Raw genomic sequence first — 26385 nt, forward strand, 5'->3', positions numbered from 1 at the left:
TTACAAATAATAGTGCCCATTTAAGTAAAATGATGCAGGCACTGTTCCCATTAAGACCAAATGGCTTTGTAATGTTTTGCCAAGCCAGTGCCGTATGCCATAACATAAGAGTCATAAGAGTATATAGAGTATGTAGTGTATTAATAACTTTGTCCATGGTGGGGGAGGATGTATCCTTAGGTTTAGAACCTGCAAAACCAGCACAAACATCAAGTTTCCTATAATTTTCCATGATATAACATTATGTGCATGATCACGAAGAGTACAGATATTAGCACAGAAGATCGTGAACCACGAGTGGGCGAGTTCTGTCCCTTTCTGGATTTAACACAGATGTTTCCCAATGTATGACATTGAATGGCGGCCAGTACTTTTGTAATGAAAACAAAGAGGGAAGAATCAGTTATAAGTAAGAAATAGCTAAAAGGCACTTAATACCAGAATGATGTATTGTATCCTATAGGAAAGTGCTCTTATAATGGTCATTTTACATGATTGTTTTTATATCAGATTAGATAATAATAACATAAAACATATCCAGAGTTGCACCTTATAATGTAGCTGGAAATCATATACAAATGTAGCAGAGCTGAGACTCTATTGAACGCTGTTATTGTAATATCAGGTAAAGCCTCTTGTGTGGTTCGTGTATTATTAACCTCAAGTCCTGAATTCCCAAGATTATGACTAAGGAATATCCCATCTAGCGAGGAATAAAGGATAACTCATAGTAAATGGGGGCGTTCTGGAATCCTTTCATCTTTGGAGAAATATCAGTATCCGTGAATTCAGTCGGGGAAGTCAGGCGAAAGTTTTGCAAGATGGTGGTTAAAAAAATAAAAAGTTCCATTCGGGCCAAACTCTCTCCAGGGCAGGATCTTCTTCCTGGAACGAAAGATGGAGATCTTAAAAGTGTTCCATGTGTAAATAGATAGGACGGTCAATGACTATTTGGTTGTATTTGGACCGCTTGTCTTCCTGGATGATATTAACTCCTAATGTTCACCTTCCAATATATCAAAACAATCAGGAAGATCTGATCTATCACAACATGGGTATAACTAGGGGAACTAGTGGGGCCTGTGCCCTGGGAGCAGCTAGTCAAGTGGGTCACTCCTTGCTCCAGTTAGTGGTCTCAAACTGCGGCCCTCCAAAACTCCAACTCCCAGCGTGCTCGGACATCCAATGGCAGTCCGGGCATGCTGGGAGTTGAAGTTTTGCAACATCTGGAGGGCCACAGTTTTGAGACCACTGCTGTAGATTCTTCAGCATTTTCCCATCCGCAAGCTAGATTCAGATGCCATCTGGTGGTAAAATGTAGAAATTACATGGAAATACCAATTAATGCATTAGAAATTTAGGATCATCTAGGCCAGTGGTCTTCAACCTGTGGACCTCCAGATGTTGCAAAACTACAACTCCCAGCATGCCCAGACAGCCGTTGGCTGTCTGGGCATGCTGGGAGTTGTAGTTTTGCAACATCTGGAGGTCCGCAGGTTGAAGACCACTGATCTAGGCCATTCCAACTAAGCTTTTTGGAGGTGTTGGGGGGCAGCAATTATGTGGGGGGGGGGGGGGGGAGTGGGCACACACACACATACACACAGTAAACAGGCTCTATATGGGCCAGACAAACCTCCAGTAGAGAGGATTATTTGATCCACCAAGCACAAACAGCTCCCACAGATTCCTTGTCCATGGCACCTTTATTTAAATGGGTGCTATGGTGATTTTTTTTAAAAAAATTTAATCAGCTGGTTCCAGAAAGTTAAACAGATTTGTAAATTACATCTATTTAAATTTTGTAATCCTTCCAGTACTTATCAGCTGCTGTATACTACAGAGGAAGTTGTGTGGTTCTTTCCAGTCTGACCACAGTGCTCTCTGCTGACACCTCTGTCTGTGTCAGGAATTGTCCAGCAGTAGGAGCAAATCCCCATAGCAAACCTCTCCTGCTCTGGACAGTTCCTGACATGGACAGAGGTGTCAGCAGAGAGCACTGTGGTCAGACTGGAAAGAACTACACAACTTCCTCTGTAGTATACAGCAGCTGATAAGTACTGGAAGGATTAAGATTTTTCTAATAGAAGTAATTTGCAATTCTGTATAACTTTCTGGAATCAGTTGATTTGAATAAAAATAGTTTCCCACCGGAGAACCCCTTTAAGGAACATTTCAGAAGGAAACTTGCTGTCATGTCGCTCAGTATGTGCCCTGCCCTTGACAGCCAGACACTGTTATGTTCTTTTGTCATGAATGAAAAACCTGGACTAATATGGACTGGAGCAGATCATCTAGATCAGTGGACTCCAAACTGCGGTCCTCCAGATGTTGCAAAACTACAACTCCCAGCATGCCAACGGCTGTCCGGGCATGCTGGGAGTTGTAGTTTTGCAACATCTGGAGGTCCGCAGGTTGTAGACCACTTATCTAGGTTTTTGTTTTGGATCTGCCTATGGTCATGTTTGAGTATAGAGGCCTCAGGGGGAACGCTTCAATTCTGCCGTGGAAACACACTGCCCCAACTGCTGGTGTGATAATATTGGGAGCCATGGCATACGACAGTCGGTCACCCCCTATTGGTTCGACTGCTGCATCGGACGATTTCTTATGCTGACATAGGCACATACCATCTTGAAACTTCCAGATCCCGGCAAAACTCTGCCCTCTCCAGCTTTCTCTGATGAGTCCCGACACATTTTGCGGTAGTGACGTCAGTGCATCAGGGGCTATGGCAGTTTCAAGACTGTGAGTGTCTCTCTTGCTGCACAACGCTGGAGATGTGTAATACCTCTTCACATCTTCCTCTTCCTATCGTGTCTCTGGATATGTGAACATGTATTCACCCCTTAACCACTATGGTTTCCCCTGCTGCAAGTGGTGTGATTAAGTCCTCTTGTGTTGAGCTTGAGTTGCTGTAGTAAGTCACAGGGTCATGTGAAGCACATACAGATGTGGCCAACATTACCATGAACCCTGGCGCATTACTGTGCAAATCTAGAAACAGAGTCTGTAGTACACAATTTTAATTCATACTGTAGGTGCTTTAGCATCCTACGACCGGCAAGCTAGATTTAGATACCATCTGGTGGTCAAATGTAGAAATTACATGTAAATACCCAGTAATTAAAGGGGTATTCCAGGAAAAAACTTTTTTTTTTTCATATCTCAACTGGCTCCAGAAAGTTAAACAGATTTGTAAATTACTTCTATTAAAAAATCTGAATCCTTTCAGTACTTATGAGCTTCTGAAGTTAAGGTTGTTCTTTTCTGTCTAAGTGCTCTCTGATGACACCTGTCTCGGGAAACGCCCAGTTTAGAAGCAAATCCCCATAGCAAACCTCTTCTAAACTGGGCGTCTCCCGAGACACGTGTCATCAGAGAGGACTTAGACAGAAAAGAACAACCTTAACTTCAGAAGCTCATAAGTACTAAAAGGATTCATATTTTTTAATAGAAGTAATTTACAAATCTGTTGAACTTTCTGGAGCCAGTTGATTTATAAAAAAAAAAAAAGTTTTCTCCTGGAATACCCCTTTAATTTAAAGGAGAGATATCATTCCTCAAAAACTTATCCCCTATATCATTGGTCTCCAACCTGCGGACCTCCAGATGTTGCAAAACTACAACACCCAGCATGCCCGGACAGCCAACGGCTGTCCAGGCATGCTGGGAGTTGTAGTTTTGCAACATCTGGAGGTCCGCAGCATGGAGACCACTGCCGTACATGCTCTCTCATAAATATATATGGAGGGGGTGTGACAGCCGCCGCTGAGGAGGTTGCAAAACTACAACTCCCAGCATGCCCGGACAGCCATGCTGGGAGTTGTAGTTTTGCAACAGCTGGAGGCACCCTGGTTGGGGAATACTGGGTTAAGCACAACAGAAACAGTGTAATGAGAGCAATGATTTTTTCGAATGGTCCTGTTCATTGCTATGAAAAATGGCTGAACAAGCATAGCCAACCCACAGACTAAAATGGGAATTTGGGATTACTCAATAACGCACTTTAATTTCTAAGTTTATTTACATTTAAAGGGGTACTCCGGTGGAAAACAAAACATTTTTAATCAACTGGTGCCAGAAAGATAAACAGGTTTGTAAATTACTTCTATTTAAACATCTTAATCCATCCAGTACTTATCAGCTGCTGTATAGTACAGAGGAAGTTGAGTTGTTCTTTTCTGTCTGAACACAGTAGTGCTCTCTTCTGCCACCTCTGTCCATTTCAGGAACTGTCCGGAGCAAGAGAGGTTTCCTATGGGGATTTGCTCCTGCTCTGGACAGTTCCTGACACAGACAGAGGTGTCAGCAGAGAGCACTGTGGTCAAACTGGAAAGAACTACACAACTTCCTGTGTAATATACAGCAGTTGATAAGTACTAGAAGGATTAAGATGTGTAAATAGAAGTAATTTACAAATCTGTTTGACTTTCTGGCACCAGCTCATTTAAAAAATAAAATTGGTTTTGAACCAAAGTACCCCTTTAACCTCTTAAGGACGGCGGGCGTATCCATACGCCCCCGTTTTAAAGTCCTTAAAGTCCTTAAGGATATCCCCAAAGGATAGGGGATAAGATTTCAGATCGCCGGGGTCCCGCTGCTGGGGACCCCCGGGATCGCCGCTGCGGCACTGCGCTATCATTACTGCACAGAGCGAGTTCACTCTGCATGTAATGACGGGCGATACAGGGGACGGAGCAGAGTGACGTCATGGCTCCGCCCCTTGTGACATCACAACCCGCCCCCTTAATGCAAGTCTATGGCGGGGCGTGACAACCGTCATGCCCCCTCCCATATACTTGTATTGAGGGGGCGGGCCGTGACGTCACGAGGGGCGGAGCCGTGACATAACGATGCTCCAGCCCCTGTATTGCCAGTCATTGCGTGCAGAGTGAACTCGCTCTGTGCTGTAATGATAGCGGGGTGCTGCAGCAGCGATCCCGGGGGTCCCCAGCAGCGGCACCGCGGCGATCTGACATCTTATCCCCTATCCTTTGGATAGGGGATAAGATGTCTAGGGGCGGAGTACCCCTTTAAGGATAAATTTAGTACTAAATCATACTGAAGCGTTCTAGATAATTCCTATAAATGAGATACCTGCTGAGAATGCCATCATTGCATCGTTCTTCTTGAACCCGCCATTCTCATCCAAGAAGTGATTCGGATTAAACGTCCACGGAGAAGAAAAATATTTCGGGTCCCGATGAACGGTGCAGAGTAAAGGGTAGATTTCTGTACCCTAAATAATAAAGCAATTATTTATGTAAAACGTGTCATGTTGTGGTGCAAAAGCTACAAAAAAAACAAAAACCTAATGTGTCATGTATGACATCACGTCACATAGGGCAGGAATGAGTGAACCCTGAGCTTTCCCAGAACCTTCCCCTGCCTATGGCATAGCCACCCTAAACAGTGGTTCTACAACTTGAAGACAGTCCATGTACTTACTAAAGTGCAATTTTAAAAAGTCCCACAAAAAGTTGCCACTGCGACTTTTTGGGCAGTAAAGTTGCAAAGGAGAGGAGAAAACATACAAAATGGTGTTCTGAAGTGATTTATTGTTTTTTTTTGCTTATGTTTTTGCTTTATTGATAGTATGATAAATGTGTTGCACATAAACAAAACAAAAACTCACTTTCCAAAGACAACAGTGACAAATGACCCTCTATATAGATCAAGGATGCACCAGAATCAATACACACTAGATAAAATACAAAACTAAACTCCAACAATGGAGGAGTACAAAATACACAAAATAAACAGACTCCTAAGTTAGGGCCAAAGCCAAGCTCAGAAATGGAACTGACTATAGGAGGAACAGGATTACCTTCAAAACCAAACTCCAAACTTGGAGGAATACAGAATACCAAGCAGGTCTGAACACCGGTCAAGATTTAGGTTTCAGAGAAAAGGGTGTGACCACAAGCCAAAATATAAGTTACTAATACAGATACAATAACTAGACAGGATAAAACCGACCAGTACAGACAAATAACTTGAGAAACAAAACAAGGTAAAATCATCCATGGATATACAAATGCACAGACGCAGACAAGAGTGCAAGGTGAAACAGCAAGTCAATTAAAGGAAAACTCCTGGATATGTGGTGTCCTGGTAGCGCATTACATACGTTACCTTGTGGTGAGGTCCCCAAAGTCAGAGTCCCTAGGAACAATGGGGGTCCTCTTGCTTAGTTAACCCCTCGTCAACCCTCAGTTAGCTATAATTAATGTAAATTACATAATGCTTGTGTATTATTACATAATGCTTGTGTATTCTCCTCACTATAGAGAAGAAGTAACCTGTAGAGACTGATATCATTGTGTATTCTCCTCACTATAGAGAAGACGTCACCTGTAATCACTGATATCATTGTGTATTCTCCTCACTATAGAGAAGATGTCACCTGTAGTCACTGATATCATTGTGTATTCTCCTCACTATAGAGAAGAAGTAACCTGTAGTAACTGATATCATTGTGTATTCTCCTCACTATAGAGAAGACGTCACCTATAATCACTGATATTATTGTGTATTCTCCTCACTATAGAGAAGATGTCACCTGTAATCACTGATATTATTGTGTATTCTCCTCACTAAAGAGAAGACGTCACCTGTAATCACTGATATCATTGTGTATTCTCCTCACTATAGAGAAGACGTCACCTGTAATCACTGATATAATTGTGTATTCTCCTCACTATAGAGATGTCACCTGTAATCACTGATATCATTGTGTATTCTCCTCACTATAGAGAAGACGTCACCTGTAATCACTGATATCATTGTGTATTCTCCTCACTATAGAGAAAATGTCACCTGTAATCACTGATATCATTGTGTATTCTCCTCACTATAGAGAAGACGTCACCTGTAGTCACTGTTATCATTGTGTATTCTCCTCTCTATAGAGAAGACGTCACCTGTAATCACTGATATCATTGTGTATTCTCCTCACTATAGAGAAGACGTCACCTGTAATCACTGATATCATTGTGTATTCTCCTCACTATAGAGAAGACATCACCTGTAATCACTGATATCATTGTGTATTCTCCTCACTATAGAGAAGATGTCACCTGTAGTCACTGATATCATTGTGTATTCTCCTCACTATAGAGAAGACTGTAGTCACTTGTAAGTTCTGCAGTTATGATGGGGGAAACAACAACTCCCAGCATAACCTTACCACTGCTTAGGTCATACTGGGAGCTGTCGTTTTAAATGGTTACAACTTCTCTAGCACTGTCCCATTTTGTCGCGGTTGGTATATTTGATTATTTTACTGGAAATTATTTTCCGCAACGAGCTACACTACTGGCGTTGTGACATGCTTAAAAATTTCTTTGGGGTGGGGGGAGGGTATGAGTATGGAGTGACACCATTTTTTACCGCACCTGGTGACACCAACCGTAACAATGCCGCTGCAGGGAAAGGAATACACAGACTGTCAGGTGTGATTGTTACATAATGCCTTTCCTGATTTTCTTTTCAGGTTTTCTCTACCAAATTGCCACCGATCACATACTACATGAAACTAGTGTAACTTAGTAGAGGCTACCGAGAGCAGAGATGAAGCAAGGTAGATGTAAAAAAAAAATGGCTTCAGTAAGTTTTGCATGGTACGAAAAACTGGATTATAAATTTAAAGTTTTTTATTTAAGAAAGTTCAGTGAAAAACACATGGCCCTAACCTTAGAGATGTACATGTAACATGGGTGGATGAAGGTAAGTCATTTTGGAGAAAGCAGTACTAGAAAACCCTATAGTACACATGGCCTGCCAATTGCACCCTCTCCCTCTTAGTACCTACCTTTGGGATCTGGTATCCTCTAAACTGGACATCTCTTGGAACCATATGTGGCACATTCAAAGGAGCAATGTCACAGAATCTCTGGATCTCATGGATAACAGCCTGCGTGTAATGCATTTGCCATCTGTCATCAAAATTTGGGACCCGATCTCGTCCAATCACCTGATCGATCTCATCATGGAGTTTTGCTGTAATTAAAGGTATATGCTATTATTAGGCCAGGTTTCCACACAAATTTTTTTTCTTGCATTTTTTGAAAAGCTGCCACTGTAGTTTTTGAGACAAAGTCAGAAGAAAAGTATAAGTTTTTCCTTTATATTTCCTATTCTTTTTAAATACACTTCTGTCTTTGGCTCAAAAACTGCAGTTTCGGATATCCAAAAAACTCCTGTAGAAACCCTGTGTGGAAACCTAGCCTTACAGACAATTCAATCTGCCCTTGATAGGTAGCATATCAGGATTTAAACTGTTAATAAAAAGTGTGACTTTACCTTAAAGACTGCTCCATTTTTGCCCTGTGTACATAGCATATTTCTATTTGCCTGCCAAATGAACTAGCAATTTAACTTTTTGATGATGTTAAAGGGGTACTCCACTGGCCAGCATTCTGAACATATTGTGTGCGTGCTGCGGTAATCTGCCACGCCCCCTCATGACATCACGCTACACCCTCTCAGTGCAAGTCTATGGGAGGGGGCGTGACTGCCGACACCCCCCTCCCATAGACATGAAAAGAGGGGGCGCTCTGGCTCTGAGTGTTCTGAACATATTGTTCGGAATTCTGGAGCACCAGAGTACCCCTTTAAAAAGCACTTTTCCTAAAAAACATTAGATACCGAAGGCAGCATCACAATGGTGATTCTGGGTGTTGCTGTGGGGTCCATAGCAAATAGTAAAGTGCCCTAGTGATCATAGAGTTTACTCAGAACAAGCTGCCAGGATGTATATGTTTGGTTTATTCAAATTAGTGTAATTGTTTCATACAGGTGAACAAACATTCTGAATGTAGAGAACTTTCTTCTGGGAAAAGAAGAATCTTCTTCTGGAAGAGATTCCGAGAGAGCCAAGGCGGGACAGTGGCCAGCGATAAGTTGAGCTGCAGTCTGATGTGTGAGATTACCATAACACTGTGGTTTTCTATTTGTGAAGTGGCTATTTCCTGTTGGAGTACCCTTTCTCCAACTACAAGTCCCATAATTCCTTGTTTGTAAGTGTGAGGTCACCTTTCTCCCACGCATCAGCCAACCCACCCATTGAAACAGACCTATGCTCCCTTCAATGCAATAGACCAATGTTTTCTGACCAGGTTGCCTCCAGCTGTTGCAAAACTAAAATTCTTGCAGAATGATCTTTCTCCCACCCATCGGTTGCTCCACCCATTGAAGCAAAGACTTGGCCCCTCTGATCACCTGACCAGTGATGTCATTATGTATGTTGTTAAAAATAAACCTTGGGGCAAAAAAGAATTGCGAGACCACCATGAAACACAGGTACAGACACTATATTATGAATCACACTAACTTTACAGCCCCTGTAGCATAGTCAAATAAAAAAAAAAAAGATCCTGGAATACCCCTTTAATTGACACTGAATGCAGTATCATCTTGTTGCAACTAGGTCATGTTATTTTTATACTGCAAACATTTCTCAGCTACTGGAATAGACAGCATATGTGTAAGAAAAAAAAAAAAGGCAAAACAAAAATAGTGTGTTGCTACTTATACATGCTAGTAGGTTTGCCAAGAAATGTGGTAATAATTTCTGCTTAGAGTTGAAGGCCTTGTTTACATGACAGAATCCAGTGGAAAAATGCTGCACTGAAATTCTGTTGCAGCAGCGTCCCTTTGTTATTAATAGGATTCTGATGCACCGTGCACATGGCGGAATTTCCAAGGCAGATGTTTCCACTGCATAATTCCGGTTCCATTCTCCTTTGAAAGAATGATCACGTGATCATGGAGACAGCACATTACTGAGCGGTCCTAGTGCCTGCACAACATTCTACTTGGGGAATGGCTACCTGTGTTTTCTGTACATTATGCAAATTTCCCACCGTGTGAACAACCCTAACTGTCCCTTAAAATATTACCCCAGGGTACATTAATCACTTACCTTGTATTTCTGTATATTTTATTAGGATAAGCAGTCCATATCGAAAGGTTGTGCTCACAGTCTCTATACCCGCTATTAACAGGTTTTGGGTTGTTACCAGGAGATTTCTTAAATTAAATTCAGTATTAGGATTATTTTTTTCCTATAAATAAATTAATAAGAAGCATCATATTTCACGTTCCATAAAAAGACATTTAGAATTAGATAGATATGAAATAGATAGACAGACAGATAGATAGGAGATAGATAGATATGAGATAGATAGATAGACAGATAGATATAGATATGAGACAGATAGATACATAGAAATTAGATAGATAGATGGAAATTAGATAGATAGATATGAGATAGATAGATAAATAGATAAATAGATATGAGATAGATAGATAGATATGAGATAGATAGATAAATAGATATGAGATAGATAGATAGATAGATATGAGATAGACAGATAGAAATGAGATAGATAGATAGATATGAGATAAATAGATACATAGAAATTATATAGATAGATATGAGATAGATTGATATCCAAAAAGGAAAGCAGCACTCCTAATAAATAGTGCACAGGTGCCAACACGATCGGGTCCCGGTTCAGGATTTGTACATACACAGTCCTGCAAAAAAAGGCAGTAGCACTCCAAGATCAGTGAAAAAGTGGGTCTTTATTTACCCCAAAGTGCAGCTTCACGTTGGGGAAAATAACGAACAACTTTTTCATTGAACTTGGAGTGCTACTTCCTTTTTTGCTGGACTAGACAGATAGATAGATAGATAGATAGATAGATAGATAGATAGGAGATAAATAGATAGATAGATAGATAGATAGATATGAGATAGATAGATATGAGATAGATAGATAGATATGAGATAGATACATATGAGATAGATAGATATGAGATAGATACATATGAGATAGATAGATAGATAGATATGAGATAGATAATAGATAGATAAGAGATAGATATGAGATAGATAATAGATAGATATTAGATAGATAGATAGATATGTGATAGATAGATATATAGATAGATATGAGATAGATAGATATGAGATAGATAGATAGATAGATAGATAGATATGAGATAGATTGCTGGATAAAGATAGATAGATAGATAGATAGATAGATAGATAGATAGATATGAAATAGATAGATATGAGATAGATAAATAGATATGAGATAGATAGATAGATAGATAGATATTAGATAGATAGATATGAGATAGATAGATAGATAGATAGATAGATAGATAGATAGATGGATAAAGATAGATAGATAGATAGATAGATAGATAGATAGATATGAGATAGATAGATATGAGATAGATAAATAGATATGAGATAGATAGATATTAGATAGATATGAGATAGATAGATAGATAGATAGATAGATAGATGGATAAAGATAGATAGATAGATAGATAGATAGATAGGAGATAGATATGAGATAGATAAATAGATATGAGATAGATAGATAGATAGATAGATATGAGATAGATAAATAGATATGAGATAGATAGATAGATAGATAGATAGATATGAGATAGATAAATAGATATGAGATAGATAGATAGATATTAGATAGATAGATATGAGATAGATAGATAGATGGATAAAGATAGATAGATAGATAGATAGATATGAGATAGATATGAGATAGATAGATATGAGATAGATAGATAGATAGATAGATATGAGATAGATAGATAGATAGATAGATAGATGGATAAAGATAGATAGATAGATATGAGATAGATAGATATGAGATCGATAGATATGAGATAGATAGATATGAGATAGATATGATATAGATAGATATTAGATAGATAGATAGATAGATAGATAGATAGATATGAGATAGATAAATAGATATGAGATAGATAGATAGATATTAGATAGATAGATATGAGATAGATAAATAGATGGATAAAGATAGATAGATAGATATGAGATAGATATGAGATAGATAGATATGAGATAGATAGATAGATAGATATGAGATAGATAGATAGATAGATAGATGGATAAAGATAGATAGATAGATATGAGATAGATAGATATGAGATAGATAGATATGAGATAGATGGCTTCATCTGGTAGCCCTTATAATTCCATGGAATAATACCTCTTCTATTTTGATAAGGAAGCTGTCGATGAAATGTCTGGGTGAGCTGGAATCCAGAGTCTCTACACTGGCCTTCACCCTTTCATGTATAAATTCGGCCGTCTCCTCTGCAAGCTGGGCTATCCTCTGGTGAGGTCCTGGAATGTGGTTCATAAATGTTGGGAGAAGGCTATGAAGCTGTAGAGTTATGGAAGAGAAAAACTGTTAGACATTTATAATTCCTTGTCAAGCCGATGTTTAAAGAAGAAACTAGTATGCACATAGTACATAGTGAATGTACAATACTGGAAGGGTTTCACGACTTAAAGAAACTTTACTTGACCCGAAAAAACACATTTTTTTATTTACTTCCTCTGGACACTCTGGTGTCCTCCGGCGCCCTTCGCAAGCACCATGACATTTACGTTTCCCTCATTCTACATTTTTAGGCTACATATTGAGCCTAATCCAGAAGGTTTAAGCCAACTACAAATAACATTACGTCATTTAGTTACCTGTCCCCAAGTAGAACTCGCAAGAGTGAAAGATTCATTCACAAACCCAAGTAGCTTGGAAAACCTCTCATCCTTGTACTCAAAACGGTCTCCAAATATAACAGCACAGAGAACATTAGAAAAGGCATCCATGAGCTTCTTGGCTGGATCTACATGATGACCTAGAATAAAATGAGACTTTTCATTGATACCATTCACACGGTTCCTTCATTTTAAGGCATGATATTGTATGGTAAAAAAAAATAATAATAATTGAACTGGTCACAAATCACAATTGTCTGCCATGTTTTATCATATCTGTAGCCTAGTATAGTCATAAAGAGGAAGCTTCTCTATGGAAAATTACATCTTCCAAGAGGACACACACGGGGAGATTTATCAAAACCTGTCCAGAGGAAAAGTTGCTGAGTTGCCCACAGCAACCAATCAGATCGCTTCTTTCATTTCAAAAATGAAAGAAGCGATCTGATTGGTTGCTATGGGCAACTCAGCAATTTTTCCTCTGGACAGGTTTCGATAGGTCTCCAACCCACAAATGTTCCCTCAAGGGAGCTAGGGACCACCTTTTTAGAGATCCGGGGCACAAGATCCCTTATAGGGAAACTCCCCTAAAATATAACTTTTATTGTTTCATCAATATAATAAAAATACCAATCTTATAACAAAGCGTTCGGCACAACCGTGAATCCGGCCCACTGATAATTCAGCAAAACACAGGTGTGCAAATCAACCTTGCAAGGCTCAGCCTAAGCAGACACCAAATCACTTGAGGAGAATGTGAGAATAAAGCGGCACTCACCAAGTCCAGCGTTTCATGCAAAACTTTATTCCATGCGAGGTGATGAAGTTACAAGTGCGGGGGAGACAGGAACACCGGGGAGCCCGGCTAACAGGTCACAGCCGTATCGTGCTTGCTGCACTTTCTGCAGACGGTCTTAGGAAGGGCAGCAAGCACGATACGGCTGTGACCTGTTAGCCGGGCTCCCCGGTGTTCCTGTCTCCCCCGCACTTGTAACTTCATCACCTCTCATGGAATACAGTTTTGCATGAAACGCTGGACTTGGTGAGTGCCGCTTTATTCTCACATTCTCCTCAAGTGATAATATAAATACCATTTGACAAAATTGTTAAAACTACAATGTCACAGCTCCAGGTCTAACAGTACAATTGAAGGCGAATGACCAGGGAGTCAGGAGTTTGTCTGGCGCAGAGAGGAACCATCAGACAGCCAAGTAAAATCAATGGATTTATTAGATGCAACGCGTTTCGCTGCGCATGCGCAGCTTCATCATGCCTGATGAAGCTGCGCATGCGCAGCGAAACGCGTTGCATCTAATAAATCCATTGATTTTACTTGGCTGTCTGATGGTTCCTCTCTGCGCCAGACAAACTCCTGACTCCCTGGTCATTCGCCTTTGATTTCTTACCTATCCAGGAGGGCTGCAGTGGACCTGCCTTCATATCTCTTCTGCTTCTAACCTTGTTGTGTGTGGGCGCACAACCAACTTTGGTAAGCGGTTTGGGAATTACCTTCCCCTACCCCCACCTGCAAGATCTACTGATCCCGCACATGAGGCGCCTTCCTTCCTTTCTCTAGATAACAGTACAATTGGGATAACCCAAATATTCATAAAGTATAGGGAACTGCAGTTTCCCTTCTTACTGGAACGCTGTGACAATGATTAAAAATAATGACATTTTCCTCTCTCTACTGGTTTCAGTGCAATGGCACCATCCTCAGGAGGATCTATAGGCAAAAACCTTGTGCCCCGGGCCATATTTGATAAATCTCCCCCCAAATCTCTAAAGGCTGCCATATATTTCTAATAACTGTTGGCCAAACCTTCCTATGACCAACAGTTATCTCTCCTGACCTCCCCATACACATGTTATGGCTGAAAATTCATGTTTTCCCTATGGTAAATGGAGGCGTGAGCCACATTCACACAGCTATGGTGCTGGATTATCCCTCCAAAAACAAAAAGGTTGAATGGTAAAAATTCAACAAGCCCAACCATTCTCTCGATCAACATAATCTGTCAGTCTGGAAGCAGCCATATATCTTATACAATTGGCCAAACCCGCCAGTGATGTTGGATTCAGTCAACTTTGGTGTGCAGTGTAAGAAACCTTAAAGGGGTACTCTGCCCCTAGACATCTTATCCCCTATCCAAAGGATAGGGGATAAGATGTCAGATCGCCAGGGTCCGGCTGCTGGGGACCCCCGGGATCTCCGCTGCGGCACCCCGTTATTATTACTGCACAGAGCACACTCTCTCTGTGCGTAATGACCAGCAATACAGGGGCAGGATCATTGTGACATCACGGCTCCGCCCCTTGTGAAGTCACGACCCACCCCCTTAATGCAAGTCTATGGGAGGGGGCATGATGGCCGCCACGCCCCCTCCCATAGACTTGTATTGAGGGGGCGGGCCGTGACGTCACGAGGGGCTGGAGCCGTGACGTAACGATGCTCCGGCCCCTGTCATTACGCACAGAACGAGGGTGCTCTGTGCTGTAATGATAGCGGGGTGCCTCAGCAGCGGGACCCCGACGATCTGACATCTTATCCCCTATCCTTTGAATAGGGGATAAGATGCTAGGGGCAGAGTACCCCTTTAAGGGTCCTTATTACAGCTCAGTAGGCGCTCAACCACATGGTGTGTTCTTGATGTATTGTATTCTCTTTGAGAAGAAATGGAAAAGAGTAAAGTACCTACATAATATGGGAAGCAATAGAACCCACCATAATATTTTTATATAAAGTTATATATGTCGCCATATAAGATGGACGGCAAACAAATTCCCAGATTGGCTTCATAGAACTATATGGGCACCATATAACATATTCGTAGCACACTGATCTATGATATTGTCAAGTGCATAAGCCCCTTAGTAAAGGTTCTACAGAGAGTTGTTTTACCATTGAGCTTTCGAAATTCCTCCACGGAACATTGCGCTTCTTCCTGAATCTTCCACTCAATGCTTTTCTTTCCAAAGCCATAGTTTTTTAGTGTCTTGACAGTAAAGGTTCGCATAATTCTCCACCGCTCACCATTGCTGAGGCTAAGCCCTACAAAATTAAGAAAAGAAGACTTGCTAGATTGCTGTTGTTAGACCTGATTGTTCCAAACAGTCTTAGGCCAGGTTTACACTTGAGAAGCTCAAGAGTTCAATAAGAATTATTCAAATTGGATTTTCCGGGTGGAAATCCTTGGATTTTCCTCGAAAACTCTGCAGTGTGCACTGTGCAGTAGAATCCCATTGCCGGCAACGGGACCCTGCTGCACTGGAATTTTTTTGGTATTTCAAAACGTAATTCTGTAGTGTGAACCTAGCCTTATAGCCGTCCCTACCCCCAAGATGTCTCCTCCTTAATACTGAATAAAATAAAACCTCCATGTTAATTGAAAACATTAAAAAAAATTTAAAACATGAATTGAAGTGACATTTTTTCCACCGGAGTACCACTTTAATTGTAGGCTTTACAATACTGTATTCCACATTTTATCTACTGGCATATTAGTACCGTATTTTTCGCCCTATAGGAGGCACCGGCGTATAAGACGCACCCAATTTATAGGTGCAAAATCTAAGAAAATAAAGATTTTGAACCCAATAGTGGTCTTCAACCTGCGGACCTCCAGATGTTGCAAAACTACAACTCCCAGCATGCCCGGACAGCCGTTGGCTGTCCGGGCATGCTGGGAGTTGTAGTTTTGCAACATCTGGAGGTCCGCAGATTGAAGACCACTGCATAGGAGGTAATACTCACGTGTCCCCGCCGCTCCGGACCCGTCACCGCTGCCCTGGATGTCGCTCCATCGCTGTCCCCGTCGCTCCGGAACATCTCTGCTGCCGGGTATCCTCGCTCTCCGTCGCCGTCATCACGTCGTTACGCACGCCGACGCACGGATGCGACGATGTGATGAAGAGGAAGAAGAGCGCCAGCCATACAGGGGATCCCTGAACGGAGAAGACACCGAGGAGGCAGGTAAGGTCCCTCCCGGTGTCCTGTAAGCACTAACCCGGCTATTCAGTCGGGCTGTTCAGGACCGCCGCAGTGAAATTGCGGCGGTCCTGAACAGCCCGACTGAACAGCCGGGTTAGTATCACTTTCCCTTCAGACACGGTGGTCAGCTTTGATCGCCGCGTCTGAAGGGTTAATACAGGGCATCACCGCGATCGGTGATGTCCTGTATCAGCCGCAGGTCCCGGCCGTTGATGGCCGCAGGGACCGCCGCGATAGGGGTGTATTCACCGTATAAGACGCACCGACTTTTTCCCCCCAGTTTTGGGGAAGAAAAAGTGCGTCTTATACGGCGAAAAATACGGTAAATCTGCCTGCAAAACACAGATTATTAAGATATATTATCTGAAATTACTTTACCGTAGCCCTGGGTAATCTTCTCCAGCACAGGCTCTTGTCCGCATGGTCACGCCCCACTGTGATGTCAGGCCCCTCCCATAGACTTGCATTGAGGGGCGTGGCCTCTCCAGCACTGCACCTGACATTCTAAACGAATCGCGGGTGCAGCAGGGAGTACCCCTTTAAGATTTCCTGTCGGCACCTCAAACACAGAGTAAAGTATCCAAGAGAAATAAAGCTCACTCCTGCTATGCGCACACCTGTGTCACGGACCCGCCGGCACCGCCCGGCTTCCACAGCAGATCCAACACAAACGAATGTCCAGCACCAAGTATGCGGATAAAATCTTTTCGTTTATTAGAATTTCACAGGACAAACAGGTACAAGTAGTCTTCCTGACGTGTTTCGCGCTTAGATGCGCTTAGTCATAGAATAAAGACTTCCCACTAAAGACACATTAAAATAGTATTTGTGAAAAATCACGTGACTGATAAAAATCAGGTATGTTGGAAAATGTGGTCCGGATTTTCTCCGGTGTTTGATGAACATTAAATTTACACAAATTCGTGTCCATTGCTTTATTATATATATATATATATACTTGATAATAACCACTTAGGGAATATAGAGGAAATACATGAATTAGGATGGTTGCCTTCATGTTATTATTAATATATTTTTATTATATTTAAATTGGTTGGTAAATTATATTTACACTATAACTTTAATAAACAGTGATCAAATCCAATCTCCGATTTAATCCATCTGGATGTATCGTCTTCAAACAAAACATCCAGAAAGTTTCCCTGTTTAATAAATGTTTTTTAAGATCTCCCCCTCTCGGGTGTTTTTTAACCCTCTCTATTCCATTGACACTCAGGGTATTGGTGTTCCCTCCATGGTATTCACAAAAGTGTTTAGTTAAGGCAGATACCCCTATTTTCATACCATTGGTATCGGAAATGTGTCTGCGGACACGGACTTTTAATTGGTTACTGGTGGATCCCACGTATTGCAGTCTACATTACGTGCAGGCTGCAAGGTATACTGCATATTCCGTACTGCAATTAATAAAGCTTATTATTGGATATGTTATATTGGTAGTATAAGATGTAAAATGATCTGTTTTTTCCATATAATTACATGTTATGCATCTGCCGCAGCCCACATTCCCTTTGTATTTTAGCCAACCTTTACTACCCTGTTCAGACTTGGATTTACTGCTGAATAAACTGGGTGAAAGCACCGACCCCAATGTTGGACCTCTTCTAGGGGTTACATTAATACCGCCTGTGATGACTTCTCTTAACACTGTGTCTACTTCAAGAACCGGTAGATATTTTGTTACAATCTGTTTAATGGTAAGAAATTGTGCACTGTATGCAGTTACAAAAGTGGGTTTTTTCCTGACAGAGTTTTTGTTCCCATTCCTATTTTTATTGGTTACTAGGGTGTTCCTATCTCTATCCTGTGCTCGCTTATTAGCTTTTTCCAGGTTATTTTTTGTGTAACCCCTTTCACCCATTCTTTCATTGAGCTGTTTCATTTCATCTAAAAAAATGGAATTGGACGTACAATTTCTTTTAGTACGGCACAGTTCTCTATATGGGATGTTCTGTACTACGTGCTTCGAGTGACATGATGTTGCCATTAATAAAGAATTAGTCGCAGTATCTTTACGATACGGTCTGAACATGACCCTATTGTTTTCCACATGTAAGGTCACGTCCAGAAAGTTTATTTTTTCCTTATCTAACTGTACTGTAAACTGCAAATTTAGATCATTATTGTTTATAGAATGAACAAATTGTTCAAACTGTCTCTCTGTATCCTTCCATACCATGAGTAGGTCATCTATGTAATGACCCACCCATTGGATACACTCATAAAAGGGATTATTTTCTGTAAAAATGTAATTACTTTCCCAAAAAATCATATATAAATTTGCCAACGATGGCAAGTACTTAGCCCCCATCGGTGCTCCCCTGGCCTGAAGTAAAAACTTCTCATCAGACATGAAAAAATTGTGATTTAATAAAAAAATCTACTGCCAATACGAGAAATTTCTTCAGGACAGGGGAGTATGTGCTAAATTGATCTAAACAAAAAATGAGCGCATCCAATCCTTTATTCCATGGCATGGAAGGGTACAGAGCGACAACATCACATGTCACCCAAATAAAACTCTCATCCCATTGCATGTTTTCCAGCATCATGATTGTGTGCCCTGTGTCTTTTATATACGTCGGGGTGATTTTAGTTAGGGGTACGAGGTGGAAATCCACCCACTCGCCCAACCTTTCCACAAGGGACCCTATCCCCGCCACTATAGGTCTTAAAGGTGGGGGGAAGAGTCCCTTGTGGACCTTGGGCAATGAGTGAAAAACCGGTACTGTCGGATTTTCCACATACAGAAATTTTTCCAGTTTTTCAGTTAAAACGCCCATCTCCACCCCCTCTTTCAGTACTTTTTTTAATTTACATTTTATCCATTGTGTCGGATTCTCTTTCAATTTCCTATAGATGTTCACATTTTCCAACATTTCAAGGTTCAATTTGGCATCAAGGTCAGCATTGAGAACTACAATTGCCACCCTTATCAGCGTTGCGCACACCTATGTAGTTCTTATCAGTAAGTTGTTTAAGCGCTACCTTTTCTGCCTTGTTTAGATTGCCCATACCATTTTTCTCGATGCTGGATCTATGCAGATCTACCAAATCTCTTTCCACCAACTCCTGATATCCATCCAGGGCTTCAGTACGGGAAGCCACAGGATAGAAATCAGGGTTGGTGGTGTGAAACTGACGTCCTTCTATTTCATCTGATGTGCTAAGAGACTCTTTCTCCAATAACATAAGACTGAGCATATTATTCTGGTCTATAAAATTTTCACACATATTAAAATCTGTTATATGATTACTCTCATTATCAGATGTGCTCTCCTCTATACTGTTGGAAATAAAGTGTCTCCGCAACGTCAGTTCTCTTGCAAATTTATTGACATCTAATATGGTCTTGAACAAATTAAATCTATGAGTTGGAACAAAATTCAAACCCTTACTAAGAAGGGATGTTTGACTCTCTGTTAATACACAAGCTGACAAATTCAGCACGGGAGTGTCCTGAGTGTTACAAGCGAGCGCAGGGGGTATCTTTCTTCCCCTCTTATGTTTGCGCCCCACTCGTCTCGTGCCCCGTTTGGGTGAACCTTGGGCTTAACTCCCATTCACTCCGAATCTCTTTGAGTCATGGAGACAGAGTCCAAGGAAGATGCACTTGACATTCCATGGCGAAAGTCCTCTTGGGACGTGACTACATCAGAAAAACTGACACGTCTAGCGGCATTTCCTTTGTTTTTGTTGTTGCGTTTTTTGTATTTCTTTGACTTTCTTAAAATGGAACGAGGGATTTGTCCATTGTTATTGTCTTTATCCATGAACCACGAGAACACCTGATCCTTTTTATAATCATTTGTATCTTGGCTGAATTTGTATCTTTTTATATCCATAATGTCTTTTTCAACAGTATCCAATTTGTTTAATATTTTATTTTCCACATCCTTAAAGTCCTCACGTAGAGGACTGACGTTGCGGAGACACTTTATTTCCAACAGTAAAGAGGAGAGCACATCTGCTAATGAGAGTAATCATTTAACAGATTTTAATATGTGTGAAAATTTTATAGACCAGAATAATATGCTCAGTCTTAGGTTATTGGAGAAAGAGTCTCTTAGCACATCAGATGAAATAGAAGGACGTCAGTTTCACACCACCAACCCTGATTTCTATCCTGTGGCTTCCCGTACTGAAGCCCTGGATAGATATCAGGAGTTGGTGGACAGAGATTTGGTAGATCTGCATAGATCCAGCATCGAGAAAAATGGTATGGGCAATCTAAACAAGGCAGAAAAGGTAGCGCTTAAACAACTTACTGATAATAACTACATAGTTGTGCGCAACGCTGATAAGGGTGGCAATATTGTAGTTCTCGATGCTGACCTTTATGTCAAATTGAATCTTGAAATGTTGGAAAATGTGAACATCTATAGGAAATTGAAAGAGAATCTGACACAATGGATAAAATGTAAATTAAAAAAAAGTACTGAAAGAGGGGGTGCAGATGGGCATTTTAACTGAAAAACTGGAAAAATTTCTGTATGTGGAAAATCCGACAGTAACGGTTTTTCACTCATTGTCCAAGGTCCACAAGGGACTCTTCCCCCCACCTTTAAGACCTATAGTGGCGGGGATAGGGTCCCTTGTGGAAAGGTTGGGCGAGTGGGTGGATTTCCATCTCCAACCCCTAACTAAAATCACCCCGACGTATATAAAAGACATGGGGCCCACAATCATGATGCTGGAAAACATGCAATGGGATGAGAGTTTTATTTGGGTGACATGTGATGTTGTCGCTCTGTACCCTTCCATGCCATGGAATAAAGGATTGGATGCGCTCATTTTTTGTTTAGATCAATTTAGTACATACTCCCCTGTCCTGAAGGAATTTCTCGTATTGGCAGTAGATTTTTCTATTAAATCACAATTTTTTCATGTTTGATGAGAAGTTTTTCCTTCAGGCCAGGGGAGCACCGATGGGGGCTAAGTACTTGCCATCATTGGCAAATTTATATATGATTTTTTGGAAAAGTAATTACATTTTGTGCATCCAATGGGTGGGTCGTTACATAGATGACCTACTCATGGTATGGAAGGATACAGAGAGACAGTTTGAACAATTTGTTCATTATATAAACAATAATGATCTAAATTTGCAGTTTACAGTACAGTTAGATAAGGAAAAAATAAACTTTCTGGACGTGACCTTATATGTGGAAAACAATAGGGTCATGTTCAGACCGTATCGTAAAGATACTGCGACTAATTCTGTATTAATGGCAACATCATGTCACCCGAAGCAGGTAGTACAGAACATCCCATATGGAGAACTGTGCCGTACTAAAAGAAATTGTACGTCCAATTCCATTTTTTTTTTAGATGAAATGAAACAGCTCAATGAAAGAATGGGTGAAAGGGGTTACACAAAAAATAACCTGGAAAAAGCTAATAAGCGAGCACAGGATAGCGATAGGAACACCCTAGTAACCAATAAAAATAGGAATGGGAACAAAAACTCTGTCAGGAAATAACCCACTTTTGTAACTGCATACAGTGCACAATTTCAGATTGTAACAAAATATCTACCGGTTCTTGAAGTAGACACAGTGTTAAGAGAAGTCATCACAGGCGGTATTAATGTAACCCCTAGAAGAGGTCCAACATCGGGGTCGGTGCTTTCACCCAGTTTATTCAGCAGTAAATCCAAGTCTGAACAGGGTAGTAAAGGTTGGCTAAAATACAAAGGGAATGTGGGCTGCGGACACGGCAGATGCATAACATGTAATTATATGGAAAAAACTGATCATTTTACATCTTATACTACCAATATAACATATCCAATAATAAGCTATATTAATTGCAGTACGGAATATGTAGTATATCTTGCAGCCTGCACACAATGTAGACTGCAATATGTGGGATCCACCAATAACCAATTAAAAGTCCGTGTCCGCAGACACATTTCCGATACCAATGGTATGATAATAGGGGTATCTGCCTTAACTAAACACTTTTGTGAATACCATGGAGGGAACACCAATACCCTGAGTGTCAAGGGAATAGAGAGGGTTAAAAAACACCCGAGAGGGGGAGATCTTAAAAAACATTTATTAAACAGGGAAACTTTCTGGATGTTTTGTTTGAAGACGATACATCCAGATGGATTAAATCGGAGATTGGATTTGATCACTGTTTATTAAAGTTATAGTGTAAATATAATTTACCAACCAATTTAAATATAATAAAAATATATTAATAATAATATGAAGGTACCATCCTAATGCATGTATTTCCTCTATATTCCCTCGGTGGTTATTATCAAGTGTATATATATATATATATATATATATATATATATATAATAAAGCAATGGACACAAATGTGGGTAAATTTAATATTCATCAAACACCGGAGAAAATCCGGACCACATTTTCCAACATACCTGATTTTTATCAGTCACGTGATTTTTCACAAATACTATTTTAATGTGTCTTTAGTGGGAAGTCTTTATTCTATGACTAAGCGCATCTAAGCGCGAAACGCGTCAGAAAGACTACTTGTACCTGTTTGTCCTGTGAAATGCTAATAAACGAAAAGATTTTATCCGCATACTTGGTGCTGGACATTCGTTTGTGTTGAAACACAGAGCAAGGTACAGTATGTGTTGTTAAAATGTTAATATTACCTCTGACCAACAACTAAATGTTTCCCTTACCATAACCCTGGGTAAACCTCTCCAGCGCAGGAAGGGGGCCTCGTGCCCCAAATTCTTCACCCCGATCAATAAGTGCCTCCTTTACTGCATCATATCCACAGAGAACAACCACTGGCCGTGAGCCAAAGTACAGGGTATACACTGGACCATACTGATCCCAAAGCTGAAAGACAGATTACAGAGTTCTATCATTTGTGTATAATGATTCTACAGTATAAATTATATTTTACAATTGTTTTTGGAAGGTTTATTTCTTTTTAAATAAAATCTGTGATTAAAAGCAACTGTCCCACAATAATTTGTTTAGGCTAACAATGATTAAAAGTCCAGAAAAACAAAGCTGCTTTCAGAAGCTGACTGACAACACTAAGGGCCCCAGACTAAATAAAGCAAGGGCCCCCTGCGAGACTCCAACCCTGGTCCCACCCCTTCTCGTGGCCATGAGGGGTGTCGCATATTATGTGTGATTTATTGTGGGTGGGGTTTGTGGGTGTGGCATGTGACTGGGTGAATATTTTCACATAGTTTTCCCTATATATTGTCCTCAGTGTAAGGACCTTGCAGTGAGGACAATACAGAGGGAGGGGATTGCCCACAACAGCCACCGATAATCATTTTAATCTAGACAATCATATACAGAACCCCAAATAAGACCCCAGTGTCCGGTCCCCAGCAAAATACGAACTGCAGTCTATTCCAGTATCAGCTGCTGGGGCCCCTCTCCTGAAATTGAGGACTAGGCTCACAAAAGTTATATGAGTAAGTGACTACTTACATACATGTTGGGATTCTCAATAATTAACTGTGCAGTAGTGGAGTGACGGCCGTGCCCTTGCCATGGTTAGGCCCTCGGACCAGGTCCGAAGTGACTGACCGGTCAGTCCGACCCTGGTCGCTTTCTTTAAAAACAGTGCTACACCTGTCCTTTGTGTCCACCTGGTTCTGTGTGTTATTTTTAACTTGTCTCCATTCACTTACATGGAACAGAGCTGTAATACCACATGAAAAGCAAGCATGGAAGTGGTAAGTAGCTTTGTTTTTCCAATGCTAAATAACCTCTTTTGGGTGTATTCACACGTACAGTGACCTCGCATATTTGATGTAAATCTACAGCTTTAAATGTGCAGCTGTGGTGGCTCAGTACAGGATGGTGTTACCCCATACCTTCTCTGCCCTGTCAGGCAGAGTCCCTCCGTGTCCCAAGAGCCCCCTGCAGGGTTTTCCCTAATGTACATATGTCATGCCTTATGCTGTGTATTGTACCTTAAACAAGTTGTACTATGTGATTGTTACCCAAGAGGTACCAGTGATCAGCTGACCGCAAGAGTGACCTATGGGCTCCCTGCTAGTCTCCTCCATATAAGCCCTGGGTGGAGCTAGCTCTTTCTCTTTTGCACCAAGTCTTTGCTGAGGTCAGTCGTGTCTAGTGTGTGTGTCCAGAGTATTGGATGCCTCAACCAAAGTCCTGCAGCCACAGTCAAGTGCAAGTAGGCTAAACCTGCAGCATTGTCTGTCATCAGTCAAGTCAAGTCAGCCTCTGTCAAATTGTCAAGCAACGTGGCCTGCACCAATTTGTCCAGTCCTACTACGCCATTCTTCAGACCGAAATTTCCAAGCGGATTTTCCTTTCACAAATTCCGCTTCACAAATTCTGAAGTGTGAATTTGTGAACGGAAACCCATTCACTACACCATACATTTTAGCAAGCGGAATTTCTGCCTACAATTTCAAAGTGGAATTGCAGGCGGAAATTCCGTAGTGTGAACCTTGCCTAGCAGTCTGCCTTAGAGCTGATAACACTAAAGAAATGCAATGCTGTATAGATTGCTTATAACAGTCCCTTTTAGGGGAAAAATGTGAATACAATAATTCTTGTGGCCTTTCTTGGGTACTGCACTTGTTATTTTTTCATGTTTCTCTCTCCTGATAGCTATGACTCATTTCCTTTGTGTGTAACCACACCCCTGCTTAGTGCATCACTTCCTGTGTCATGGCTGCATGCATCTGCCACATGTAACAGGGTATTCTCCATGCTAAGCTAAGGAAAGCATCATCTTTTGACCACATAATACTGAAATCCATTCATTCTACTGTATTCCTGTTGTGTGGAAATGTCTGAACTATCCCACTTATCCAGGCTGTGCATGCTGCTCTCCGGTCAGTGTGCAGTTACAGGTCCAGACCAATCAGCTGTTGAATTTCATTTCCTTCTCAGCATTCTGGCTGGGTTCTTGATTTGCAGTTCTGACTTGTTTGTCTTGATTTTAGACTTGTCTGGTCTTTTTCGAGTTGTGTCTGCACTTGTTGCTGTTTTAGTCTTGTGTACATTGCTTTTCTTGCTTTGCCCCTTGCCTTGTGTATTAGTACTTCTGCTTTATCTTGTTTGTACCTGAACTTGCATTATTGCTTTAGCCCTTGCCTTGTGTATTTGTACTTCTGCTCAATCTTGTTTGAAGCGGAACCTGTAACCAGGGGCGTGCCTAGAGCATTTGGCACCCGGGGCGGACCCTTTGTTTGGCAACCCACCCCCCCCCCCACACACACACACACACACACTCACGCACCCCCCCCCCCCCCCCCTTAATTACACCCCCTCCCTCCCCTTCCCCCAGGAGCGGACTGACAACACTCAGGTCCCCGGACAAAAAAAAAGGCAAGGGCCCTTGCTAGGCTCTGCAGCTCGTCAATCTTCTGCCACACTTCTATTCCACCCAAATCCCACACACAATATACAAAAATTTATATATGTAAGAAACACTTTAACGTAGGTAAATTTCTATGACCAATAATACTGGTATACAAGGAGCAAATATATACCACCACACAATAACTGGATAATACCGCCATACTGTATAAAACCACTATGTACAGACCAGTATACTATAAAGAATCTGTTTACAATATAAGTGATTATATACAGGACCATATGGTGGTACATATAAGCTGTACACAGGATGTGTATACCATATAAGTGATTGCAGTTACATTTTGGGACTCACAATTACGTCTTTTCTGATCAGCGGCGTCCTCTTTCCTTTTCTCCTCCGTCCGGATAAGACCGCCATGTGGATCTCTTAACATCTGCAGGAAAAACATGTCAGACTCTGCATATTTTCAGTGCCCTCCTCTACACAATCT

At 41.1% G+C, this 26385-nt stretch overlaps 2 protein-coding genes across 2 annotated transcripts in view; one reads left to right on the forward strand and one right to left on the reverse strand.

Annotated features, from left to right (window-relative positions):
• LOC130290405 (cytochrome P450 2C8-like) overlaps positions 1–7515 on the forward strand; it is a 57297-nt gene extending 49782 nt beyond the window's left edge. Inside the window, exon 10 of the mRNA XM_056538006.1 lies at positions 7499–7515. The gene's annotated coding sequence lies outside the window, so the exon portion shown is untranslated. The remainder of the gene's footprint in view (positions 1–7498) is intronic.
• On the reverse strand, positions 517–25742 carry LOC130290420 (cytochrome P450 2G1-like). Its single transcript, XM_056538050.1, has 9 exons — positions 25637–25742; positions 23248–23410; positions 15471–15620; positions 12548–12708; positions 12054–12230; positions 9929–10070; positions 7817–8004; positions 5101–5242; positions 517–885 (listed from the first exon to the last, which is right to left on the reverse strand). The coding sequence occupies exons 1-9, from the start codon at positions 25646–25648 to the stop codon at positions 704–706; spliced, it is 1317 nt and encodes a 438-aa protein (XP_056394025.1). The 5' UTR covers positions 25649–25742; the 3' UTR covers positions 517–703.
• Between the last annotated feature and the right edge of the window lie 643 nt (positions 25743–26385).

This window comes from Hyla sarda, chromosome 9 (assembly GCF_029499605.1).
Source record: "Hyla sarda isolate aHylSar1 chromosome 9, aHylSar1.hap1, whole genome shotgun sequence".
Lineage (NCBI taxonomy): Eukaryota > Metazoa > Chordata > Amphibia > Anura > Hylidae > Hyla > Hyla sarda.